The sequence below is a fragment of the Rana temporaria genome, chromosome 2 (assembly GCF_905171775.1).
Source record: "Rana temporaria chromosome 2, aRanTem1.1, whole genome shotgun sequence".
In the NCBI taxonomy this organism is placed as follows: Eukaryota; Metazoa; Chordata; class Amphibia; order Anura; family Ranidae; genus Rana; species Rana temporaria.
The window spans coordinates 405815001-405827508 of record NC_053490.1 but is presented as its reverse complement, the minus strand read 5'-3'; the positions used below and the strand labels follow the sequence as shown (position 1 = coordinate 405827508).

Genomic DNA, 12508 nt, shown 5'->3' with positions numbered 1-12508 from the left:
CACTGCTTCCGGGTGCTGGTCAGCATATGCACAGGCTCGATCAGGTCTACAAGAAAATGGTGTCCAGTCGCACTCTGTCCAGACACATTGGCAATCACAGTTATATTAAAAAGGCATCAGCTTGGTTCCCGCCCATGGAAGGTCCCTCTAACACAGTGGTTCTCAACCTTTCTAGTGCCGTGACCCCTTGATAAAATTTCCCAAGTTGTGGGGACCCCTAACGGTAAAATTATTTTCCTATCGTGGGTTGTCGGCACAAGTAATTTGCGCCCCTAACCCACGGACATTTAGCACTCCCTGAGTCCCTTCCACTCGTACAATATTAAAACCCCTTAAAGTACATTTTAGGATGTACCACTCTTTTTATTTTTTTCTCCTTTCTTTCCCTTTTATCTCTCTCTGTCCTAATTTCTTGTTTGTTTTCACCATCCCTCTCTAGCCGTCTTTCTTGTTCTTTCTCTTATTCTTTCTCTCCCTTTTTTTTGGTCCTCCCCCACTTTTCCTCTCCCTTCCATGTATTCTCTATTTTTATTCCTTCTCTTACTCCCTGGTGGGCAATATGGGATCAGTGGCAGTGCTGGCGGGGAGTTGGAATCAGTGGCAGTGCTGGTGGGGATTTGGGATCAGTGGCAGTGCTGGTGGGGAGTTGGGATCAGCCAACTTAGGTGCTCTTGATCAAGGTCATCTGCTGATCTGAGAACTGTAGTGGGGACTTTTTAAGGCAACTCTAATCACAGGTAGTGTTACTGTGTCTCCGACTTTGTGGTTTCTCGTAGAAGTGACACCTATGCTGAAATCAAAAGATAGGGTCTCCTCCAGCCCCTCCAGCTGTGTGTAGGAATGTAGCCACCTTCTCTTGTTCACTCCCGAGCGGGGATGGACTGGCCATTGGGACTACAGGGAGTTTCCCGGTGGGCCGATGGCTCAGTGGGCCGGCTTCAGTGACAGTGAACCGCCACCCCTCTCCGCTCCTCTGTCTCTCCCTTCCCGCACACCTGGGGGGAACAAAGAAGCATGGGGAGGGCCAGAGGAGCAGGGGGGACAACAGGAGCATGGGGGAGGGGACAGACAGCTGACTCAACAGCTATGGCCTGGGAGCTTATCCCTTCTGCCTAATCTTGTCCCATAAGGGGGGCACTGAACTGATTCTTTGCCCCGGGTGAAATAATGTCTAGCTTCCCCACTAGTACTGCCTATAAGAGTACCAGTACCAGCCGTTCTGCTCTAAAAAAGTAGAATGGCTAGTGGCTAGTGAAGGGGAAGAGGATGCTTGGGTGGCTGGGGGTGGGGTGCGGGAGGTGTCCGGCCGCCATTGGGAGAGACCTGTCAAAGTGGGCTAGCCTAGATGAAGTCCAGGGCCAAATTTTTGTCCCAGTCCAGCCCTGCTCCCGAGATGAACTATGGACTATGGGGATGTGTAGTGTGCACAGAGCAGTGCACATGACTGCAACTAACGTGCACTGCTCATTACAAACAAAAGGAAGTGAAGGGGAAAAGAAGAGGTCCAGGAGCTCATGGAGGATGTTACAAGGAGGCAAAAAAAAAAACACAATAAGAAACAATTTAGGAGACTTTATGTTTGTCCCTAATGAATTAACCCCTCTGTAGCTGAGGCAGCAATGAAGATTCAGAAGCTTTTGGGATAACAGCAGAGCAACATCTTACTAACAGCCTCTTTAGGGATTGCATGGCTGGCGATTTGTCCCTAGCGGCAAAATCGCCCATCTGACATCAGCCTAACAGTTTACCCAGTTAACCAAACATGAGACCTTACCATGTCTGTGAAGGTTCTCATTTATATGGATTATGATGATATCATATGGTATTAGTTAGTCACCTTTAACTGGACCTGTTATGTAATGTTGATGGTGTTTCGCCATTCATCCCCTCAAGGATGAGTTTTAGGAACCTTTCCCCGGTGTTTACAACTAAACAGATAACTCAGTCGCCTTAACCCAGTTACCATGTTATTGGTAAAAGCCGCAATAGATGGTTAGAAAATCATTAAAAAAAACATTTGTAAAGCCTGATTGTTTGACTTTCTAAATATTAGTGGGCTCTACTCGATTCTCGAAATGCACAGTTTTATGGCCAACAAACAAACCATTATTTCGGAAATTTGTTGCATAAACAAACAATTTTTTAAATGCTGGTAGTGGAATTGATCGGAAACAGTTTGCAAAAACATACAAAACATGTGCATATTAAATTGTAAACACCAAAAGCACAAGAAACACATACAGTTTGCAAATTGGACAATTTATGTTTTACCATTTATGTTGTTTATGATCGATAATATGTCAACTGGGTAAAAATGTTGATACAATGGTGTTATTGCATGCACGTTCAACAGATCTTTATCAAATTTACATGTATTTTCAAAAGATTTTCCATCTATGGCCAGCTTTACACATGTGGTATAAATGTTAGGTGTGTTCCTGCCACTCATAGGGACTCAGGAAGCTACTTGCAGTAGTGGCAAAACATCTTCAGCATTACAGACAAGACTACTTGTATGTGACTAAAGCAGGCCAAAGATGATCCGATTTTCTTTCCTTCTACCACATGTGAAAGGAAAGAAAATCGCTCAATTCCCCCATCAACACAGTCAGTGTTGATGGAGGGATGCTTCCTGCTGTGCTATTAAATTCTGCCAGCAGGGGGCACAGGGAGAATTCCTGGCCAGCAGAATTCAATGGTTACTGCCAGCGGCTATAGCTGTATGTAGAAAAATCTAACAGGCTGGTTGTACCCAAGTCAATCAATGGATCGACTTGGGTACAATCAGCCTCTTAATACGTGGATCAAAATTTTGCAGGTCCCTGCTAAACTGGCCAAATTCAATCCATGTATGGCTGGCTTTACAATTACTAGATGTGAAGACAACCTTGAAATGATTATCACTACAATTGATCTGTGACTGATAAACTCTGGACTCAGCAAAGACCTCTGCTAGATCAAGGTTTACAGAAAAAGGTTATTATGAGGATGTATCACATCAGCAAGTCACATTCAACTAGACTTGGTCTTCTAATGTTAAATATGGTAACCCCTGTGGTTGGGTGTATTCCTGCTTATGCTCATCTGGACTGAGGAATCTACGTAGGTTAGTGGAAAAACATCTTCAGCACTAAAACAAGTCCAATTGTATATGACTAACTACTACTAGCTCTGTGAAGCTAACCTTAAAAAATTATTATCACTTAGATGGATCTTTGACTGGTAAACTCTGAAGTTGGTGCAAACTCCTTCTAAAGCAAGGTTTGCAGACGTGATTGGTATGAAGATAGATCAGCAAGTCACATTCAACTGGAACTGATCTGTGATGTTAAAGACATTTCATCACTCATCCAAGTAGCTTATTCAGCTCAGATGAGTTTCAGGAACTATGTACAGACAATCTTGGAAATGATTATCACTCGAATGGATCTATGACTTATAGACTCTGGAGTCAGCACAAACCTCTGCTAGATTATGATACTCTTCTAGGCTGAGGAAGCTACTTGGATTAGTTGAAAAACATATTCAGCACTATAGAACAAGTTCAGTTGTATTTGACTTACTACCACTAGCTATGTGAAGCCAACCTCAAACAATGATTATCGCTTGGATGGACCTATGACTGATTAACTCTGGAGTCAGTGCAAACCTCTGCTACATCATAATACTCTTCTAGGCTGTGGAACCTACTTGGATTAGTGACAAAACATTTTCAGCACTATAGAACAAGTTCAGTTGTATGTGACTCACTTACTACTACTAGATAGGTGACGCCAACCTTGGTAAATCTATGATTGATAAACTATAAAGTTAGCACAAACCTCTGCCAGATCAGGACTGGCAGAAGAGGTTATTATGAAGATGTATCATATTAGCACAATTATCTCAATCTATTTACCCCAAAGGAACCCACAAAAAAGTTTCCAGGTCTCAGCGAACCCCTGGTAAGATTAGCTCATTGTGGTCATCGGGAAAATACCTCCTATACTTGTGCTTGGAAGAATGCCCCCTTACAGGTTGGCCAGAATGACACCCTTGCAGTCTTTCTCTCTGCCTCTTCCAAGTAGTGTTTGACCTAGAACTAGGAAGGCACCATAGGATGGGAGGTCAGTTAGCCAGAACTCAAGGAACCCCTAGCCATCACTGGAGGAATCTTGGGGTTCTCTGGAACCCTGGTTGAGAATAGCTGTATTATCAAGCCACATTTACCTGGATTTGGTCTGTAATGTTGAAGACATTTTACCATTCATCCAAGTAGCTTCCTTAGCTCCAATAAGTAGCTAGGAACCCAAGTGTAAGTAGCTCTTTAAAGATAACGTTGGAAATGATTATCAGTTGGATGGTTTTTACAGCTGATGAACCATGGAGTCAGCACAACCTCTGCTAGACCAGGGCTTGCAAAAGAGATTAGTATCAAGATGTATCATATCAGCAGGTCACATTCTACTTGGACCTGGTCTGTAATGTTAAAGATGTTACTCATGTTGCTATAAATGCTGGGCATGTTCTTGACACTCATCTGGGCTCATGAAACTATTTAGATTAGTGTCAAAACATCTTCAGCACTAGAAAAGAAGTCCAATTATTTATGACTAACTAGTGTTAGCTATGTGAAGCCAACCTTGGAAATCTGTGACTGATAAACTTTGAAATCAGCAGAAACCTCTGCTGGGTCAAGGCTTGCAGAAGAGGTTAGTATGAGAACGTGCAAGTCACATTCAACTGGACACTGTCTGTTGACTGTCAAGTGACTTTAAATGTTGAGTGTGTTCCTGACACTTATCTGGGATCAGGAAGCTACTTGAATTAGTGCCAAAACATATTCAGCACTATAAAAGATGTCCAGTTGTATGTAACTAACTGAATATGGAAAACTAAAAAGGTTGGGACTTTATATGAGGCGTCGGGCATTAGCCGAGCACATCCATCCCCGGCAACTTTAAGGCCTCGTGTGTGCGAGTTTCTCGGCAAAAACCAGCAAGAAACTTGCTGGGAGATATTTTTTTGCCGAGGAAACCGGTCGTGTGTACATTTTCGTCGAGGAAACTGTCGAGAAACTCAACGAGCCAAAAGAGAGCATGTTCTCTATTTCCTTGACGGGAATGGAGAAAATTGGCTTGTCGAGTTCCTCGACAGCCTGACAAGGAACTCGACGAGGAAAACGATGTGTTTCGCCCGTCGAGTTTCTCGGTCGTGTGTACAAGGCTTAACAGAAAAAGACAAGGGTGGGACTTTGAATGAAACATGTATCCCAGGAGAAAACACGGAACAATAGAATATGGCAGATATCTAGTCCGACTAACTAACTAGTACTAGCTATTTGAAGTCAACTATGGAAATAATTATGACTTGGATGAATCTATGACTGATAAACTCTGGAGTCAGCACAAACCTATTCCAGATCAAGACTTGCAAAAGAGGTTAGTATAAAGATGTATCATTTCAGCAGGTCACATTAACCTGGACTTGGTAATGTTGAAGACATCTGCAGCTCTACATGTTGGGTATGCTCCTGACACACATCTGGGTTCAAGACTTGGATTAGCGGCAACACAGCTTCAGCTTTGTAGAAGAGGTCCTGTTGTATGTATGTGACCAACTAGTACTAGCTATGGGAAGAACTATGGCTGATAATCTATGGAGTCAAACCAAACCTCTGCTAGGTCAAGGCTTGCAGAAGAGGTGGGTATGAAGATGTATCAAATCAGCAAGTCCCGTTTCACTGGACTTGGTCTGTAACGGTAAAGATTTTACCCATTTGGCTATAAATGTTGGAACTGGGCTCAGGAAGCTACTTAGATTAGTGGTAGAACATTGTTAGCATTATAAAACAAGTCCAGTGAATAACTACTACTAGCTATGTAAAGCCAAACTTGGAAATGATTACCAGACATGGTGCTACAACTGATAAACTTTGGAGTTGGTCCAAACCTCTGCTATGTCAAGGTGAGTATGAAGATGTATCAGATCAGCAAACAACCTCCAACTGGACATGGTCTGTAATGGTAAAGATGATACCCGTGTGGCTATAAATGTTGGGACTGGGCTTAGGAAGCTATCCAGATTAGTGGTAGAACATCTCTAGACTTATAGAACAAGTCCAGTTGTATGTGGCTAACTACTACTGGCTATGTAAAGTCAACCTTGGAAAAGATTACCAGTCATGGTGCTACAACTGATAAACTCTGAGGTTGGTCCAAACCTAGTCTAGGTCAAGGTGAGTATGAAGATGTATCAGATGATCAGCAAGCAACCTCCAGCTGGACATGGTTTGTAATGGTAAAGATGATACCCATGTGGCTATAAATGTTGGAACTGGGCTTAGGAAGCTATCCAGATTAGTGGTAGAACCTCTCTAGACTTATAGAACAAGTCCAGTTGTATGTGGCTAACTACTACTGGCTATGTAAAGTCAACCTTGGAAAAGATTACCAGTCATGGTGCTACAACTGATAAACTCTGAGGTTGGTCCAAACCTAGTCTAGGTCAAGGTGAGTATGAAGATGTATCAGATGATCAGCAAGCAACCTCCAGCTGGACATGGTTTGTAATGGTAAAGATGATACCCATGTGGCTATAAATGTTGGAACTGGGCTTAGGAAGCTATCCAGATTAGTGGTAGAACCTCTCTAGACTTATAGAACAAGTCCAGTTGTATGTGGCTATCTACTACTGGCTATGTAAAGTCAACCTTGGAAATGATTACCAGTCATGGTGCTACAACTGATAAACTCTGGGGTCAGTCCAAACCTAGTCTGGGTCAACGTGAGTATGAAGATGTATCAGACCAGCAAGCAACCTCCAACTGGACATGGTCTGTAATGGTAAAGATGATACCCGTGTGGCTATAAATGTTGGAACTGGGCTTAGGAAGCTATCCAGATTAGTGGTAGAACATCTCTAGACTTATAGAACAAGTCCAGTTGTATGTGGCTAACTACTACTGGCTATGTAAAGCCAACCTTGGAAATGATTAGCAGTCTATGACTGATAAACTCTGGAGTCAGCCCAAACCTCTGCTAGATCATGACTTGTAGAAGAGGACTTGCATGGAGATAGATCAGCAAGCCTTCCTACTGATGTATATTCAGATACCAGGGTACCCTGCCATGGGCACAATTCAGAAAACAATTCTCAGGACAAGGATTCATTTTTTTAAAGTGAGTTTTTCTCCAATGACATATAAAAAAAGAGTCCCATGGCTAACACACAGATCGTTGTGGCATAGCTTTGTGAATGGGATTGTCTATGACTGATGATCCCAGCAGTATACTATCAGAGTTGGAGAAGTAGGGTCATAGATGTCCTACCTGGAAGTGTTTGAAGAATGCAGAGATGCGAGTGATGTGCAGGCTCAGACACCTGGACGTACATCTGGCTCTATAGACACTCATCGTGGAGAAAGACTCATCCTGCTTACGAGGAGAAGCTCCGGCAGCAGAAGCAGCAGCAGGGAAGTAGCCGGCAATCAGGCTGCCCCCCAGTAATATAATCCACAGGGACATGGTGACAGGAGACCTGCGATCCTTCTGCAGCATCTTGTATAGGAGATGGATGGAGGAGCCTGGCTGAGATCACTGGGATCGGGACATAGGAGCCGCACAAACTAGCAAAGAAAGTTCACTCATTCAACTCTATGTGCTGCAGCTAGACCTTCCACTCCCCCTCCTCTTACTGCTGCTTCTCACCACTCCCCTGCAGCCTGCGGCACCTCCCCGGGGCGGGGACAGGCTGACAGCTGACACGCTCATTGGCCGAGGGAACGAGCAGATTGACAGCACCCTGGACCGTCTATAGAGGGTGAGAGATATTGAATCAGACGGATGACAAAAGTCAGAAGATGCCCAGTGTGCCGTGTGTGCATGGAAGTGGGAGAGACAGACAGATATAGAGAGAAAGAAAGAGAGAGCTACAGTATAGAGAGACAGAGGAAAGAGAGAGAGAGAGAGAGAGAGAGAGAGAGAGAGAGAGAGAGAGAGAGAGATTTATATTTACGTAGAGACAGAGAGAGATTTATATATACGTATATGTAGAGATTTCCACACATATATATATATATAGGGAGAGAGAGAGAAAGAAAGAAATATAGATATATTTCTATAGAGAGAGATTTATGTAGAAAGAGAGAGAGATATTTATAGAGAAAGAGTGATTTATATACAATATATATATGGAGAGAGAGAGAGGTTTATAGAAAGAGAGAGAGAGAGAGAGAGATTTATATATATGTATATATATATAGAGAGAGAGAGAGAGAGAGAGAGAGATTTTTATAGAGGGGTTAGGGTTTCCCCTTGAAGAATAAGGTTAGGAATTGGAACAGGGACCTAGAAAGAGGGAAATATTTATATGGAGAGAGAGATAATTAAAGAGTGAGATATATATACATATATATAGACAGATATATATAGAGACAGATATATATATATATATATATATATATATATATATATATATATATATATATATATATATATATATATATATATATATATATATATATTATTGTTATTATACAGGATTTATATAGCGCCAACAGTTTACGCAGCGCTTTACAACATCAGGGAAGACATTATGGTTACAATACAATTTAATACAGGAATGATCAGAGGGCTCTGCTCGTTAGAGCTTACAATATATATAAGAGAGAGAGCGAGAGATTTATATATATAGAGAGAGAGAGAGAGAGAGAGAGAGAGAGAGAGATGTATAGAGAGAGAGAGAGCAATTTATATACAATATATATGTGTAGAAAGAGAGAGAGATTTATATATAGAGAAAGAGAGAGAGAGAGAGAGAGAGAGATTTATATGTAGAGAAAGTGAGAGATATTTATAGAGAGATTTAGAGAGAGATTTAGAGAGAGATTTAGAGAGAGAGGGAGAGAGAGATTTTTATATAGAGAGATTTCTAGAGAGCGATAAATATTTATAGAGAGAGCAAGAGAGAAAGATTTATATAGCGAGAGAAAGATTTATATAGAGAGAGAAACAGAGAGAGAGAGAAATATATATATATATATATGAAATATATTTTCAGTTGTTTCACACTTTTTTGTTATGTATAATTCCACATGTGTTAATTCATAGTTTTGATGCCTTCAGTGTGAATCTACAATTTTCATCATGAAAATAAAGAAAACTCTTTGAATGAGAAGGTGTGTCCAAACTTTTGGTCTGTACTGTATATATAGAGAGAGAGAGATATTAAGAGAGAAAGATATAGATTAATAGAGAGCGAGAGAGAGAGAGAGAGAGAGAGAGATTAATATATACATATATGTATATATATAGAGAGAGAGAGACATATATATATAGAGAGAGAGAGAGAGAGAGAGAGAGAGAGAGAGAGAGGTTTATATATATATATATATATATATATATATATATATATATATATATATACATACGTATAGAGATAGATATTTATAGACAGAGAGAGAGAGAGAGAGAGATTTAAATATATATAGAGAGGGAGATTTACAGTATCTCACAAAAGTGAGTATACCCCTCACATTTTTGTAAATATATAATTGTATCTCTTTTTATGTGACAACACTGAAGAAACGACACTTTGCTATAAAGTAGTGAGTGCACAGCTTGTATAACAGTGTAAATTTGGTGTGCCCTCAAAATAACTCAACACACAGCCATTAATGTCTAAACCGCTGGCAACAAAAGTGAGTACACCCCTAAATGAAAATGTCCAAATTGGGCACAATTAGCCATTTTCCCTCCCCAGTGTCATTTGACTCGTTAGTGTTAAAAGATCTCATGTGTGAATGGGGAGCAGGTGTGTTAAATTTGGTGTTATCGCTCTTAATCTTTCATACTGGTCACTGGAAGTTTAACATGGGACCTCATGGCAAAGAACTCTCTGAGGATCTGAAAAAAAGAATTGTTGCTCTACAGAAAGATGGCCTAGGTTATAAGAAGATTGATAAGACACTAAAACTGAGCTGCAGCACGGTGGTCAAGACCATACAGAGGTGTAACAGGACAGGTTCCACTCAGAACAGGCCTCACAATGGTCAACCAAAGAAGTTGAGTGAATGTGCGTAGCGTCATATCCAGAGGTTGTCTTTGGGAAATAGAGGTATGAGTGTTGACAGCATTGCTGCAGAGGTTGAAGGGGTGGGGGGTCAGCCTGTCAGTGCTTAGACCATACGCCACACACTGCATCAAATTGGTCTGCATGGTTGCAGTGGCATAGCTAGGGTATGGCAGCTATGGCAAGTTTCATGGGCACCATGGGGAAGGGGGCGGCAAAAAGCCACCCCCCACACGAAAAAAAACCAACCCGTCCTCCCGCGGCCGCCTCCCACACGAATGTAGCTTTCGGCTCCCCGGCCGGCCTACTGAAGCATGGCGCCGGCACAACAATTGCTAATATTGCTACTTGGCCTGGGGAGGGGAGTGACAGGTGCCCCTATGACGGCCGATGACTGACCACCAGACCGGATCCACTTAGGGTAGGGTAACAGTGGCGGAGGCGGAGCCTAATGCTCCACCTTCCCTTCTCTGCGCAGCATCATCTTATCCCCAGAGCGGGGAATGTGATGTGAGGTGAGGAGGAGAAGAGAGGACGGGAGAAGGAATGTATAGCGGCGTGATGGGGAACCCCCAGCAGCAGCACCAAGGGTAGCAGCCAGGTACTACTTATTGATCCTCGTCATCATGTTCATGTGTGCCAACTGCCAACCAGAAGCAAGCAGCAAAATATAATGCTCAGTGGATTAAATAAATATGCATAGCCATAAATAAACTGTAATAAAGTGATTTGTGATGATGAAAACGTTTAAGTCATCATGTGCAATTGTGCGTGTGTACCATGCATTAAATATAGTGCTCAATATTGTTTAAATAAATTATAAATATGCATAGCCATAGATATCATTAATAAAGTGTAATAAAGTGTAATAAAGTGATTTGTGCAACAAGCTCATTAAACAGTTCACATTCAGTGAAAGTTCATGTACTGTAAACTTTGTAGTGCATGAACTTTCACTGAATGTGGACTGTTTAATGAGCAGGGGCTATTTATGGGTACATTAGCTGCATTTGATGGGCACAGTGGCTGCGTTTGATGAGCAAAGTGGCTGTGTTTGATTGAAAAAGTGTCTGCGTTTGATTGGGCACAGTGACTGCGTTTGATGGGCACAGTGACTGCGTTTGATTGGCACAGTGGCCGCAATTGATGGCACAGTGTCTGCTTTTGATGGGCACAGTGGCTGCAATTGATGTGATTTTTTTTTCAGTTTGTTTGCGCCCCCCCCCCCCCCCCAAAAAAAAGCACCAGCCGCCAGTGGTGCCCAGTGTCCCTCTCTGTCCTCGTCGCACTGCATCCCTCCCTGTCCCTGTCCCTGGTTATCTGAAAGATGGGTTTCAAATGTTTTGACAGGGGCGCAGTTTCAGTGCTAGCCATAGGCACCATTTTCACTAGATACGCCTCTGCATGGCTGTCATCCCAGAAGGAAGCCTCTTCTAAAGATGATACACAAGGAAGCCCACAAACAGTTTGCTGAAGACAATTAGACTAAAGACATGGATTACTGGAACCACGTTCTGTGGTCTGATGAGAACAAGATAAACATATTTGGTTCAGAGCATGTGTGGCACAACTAGGTGAGGAGTACAAAGACAAGTGTCTTGCCTACAGTCAAGCATGGTAGTGGGAGTGTCATGGTCTGGGGCTGCATGAGTGCTGCTGGCACTGGGGAGCTACAGTTCATTGAGGGAACCATGCTGTGTGATGGACATTGCCATCTTTATTGTGGGCATTCTGAAGCCCTCCTGTATGTCTTCCGGGATGCGGCGAATGCTGATGTCCCAGCATTCACCGCGTAATCCAGCGCATGCGCAGTGTTGACGGCGAGCCACGCCGTCAACACTGCACAGTTGCCATCACAACGGCTGGCATCGTCCTGAAAAGGACACGCCCGGCTGTGATGTTACACTAGTCCTTCTTTACCAGCACAGCTCAGAACGCTCTGAGCAGCGTCACGTGACAGCACAGCTAGCGTGAGACTACACGTGCAGCTAGTTCTGTTGATGTGCTATGATTGGCCCGCACGTCACTGCATGAAGACACAAACAAACAGCGCCCACAATGCACAGCGCCGTCTGGGAAAATAGCGACACGCCCACTCCCCGCTGGGATGAAGACCCGGAAGCACAGCAGATTACAGGTAAGGGACCATTGAAAAAAATAATTCAACGCTATGATGCTTAAATGGGATGGAGGTTAAGGATGCTGGAAAGTTCATTTTGAGGGTGAACCTCCGCTTGAAGCAGAGCATGATCCCCTCCCTTTGGAGACTGGGCCGCAGGGCAGTATTCCAACATGGATGTGATAAAAATAGTCAAACTAAGATAATGAAATGCCTATTTCAATGCACCAAACACATGCTTTATATCACATATGATCATATATATATATATATAACGTATGCAAATAGGTTATTGATTGCTATAGGAATAATCACATATAATCGTAATGCATAATTTAC

General features: G+C 42.6%; 1 protein-coding gene across 1 annotated transcript in view; it reads right to left on the bottom strand.

Moving 5' to 3' along the window:
• ANOS1 (anosmin 1) overlaps window positions 1–7666 on the bottom strand; it is a 232916-nt gene extending 225250 nt beyond the window's left edge. The window contains exon 1 of the mRNA XM_040338147.1: window positions 7311–7666. Coding sequence (XP_040194081.1) covers window positions 7311–7538 — 228 coding nt within the window. The 5' untranslated portion in view covers window positions 7539–7666. The remainder of the gene's footprint in view (window positions 1–7310) is intronic.
• Window positions 7667–12508: the final 4842 nt, after the last annotated feature.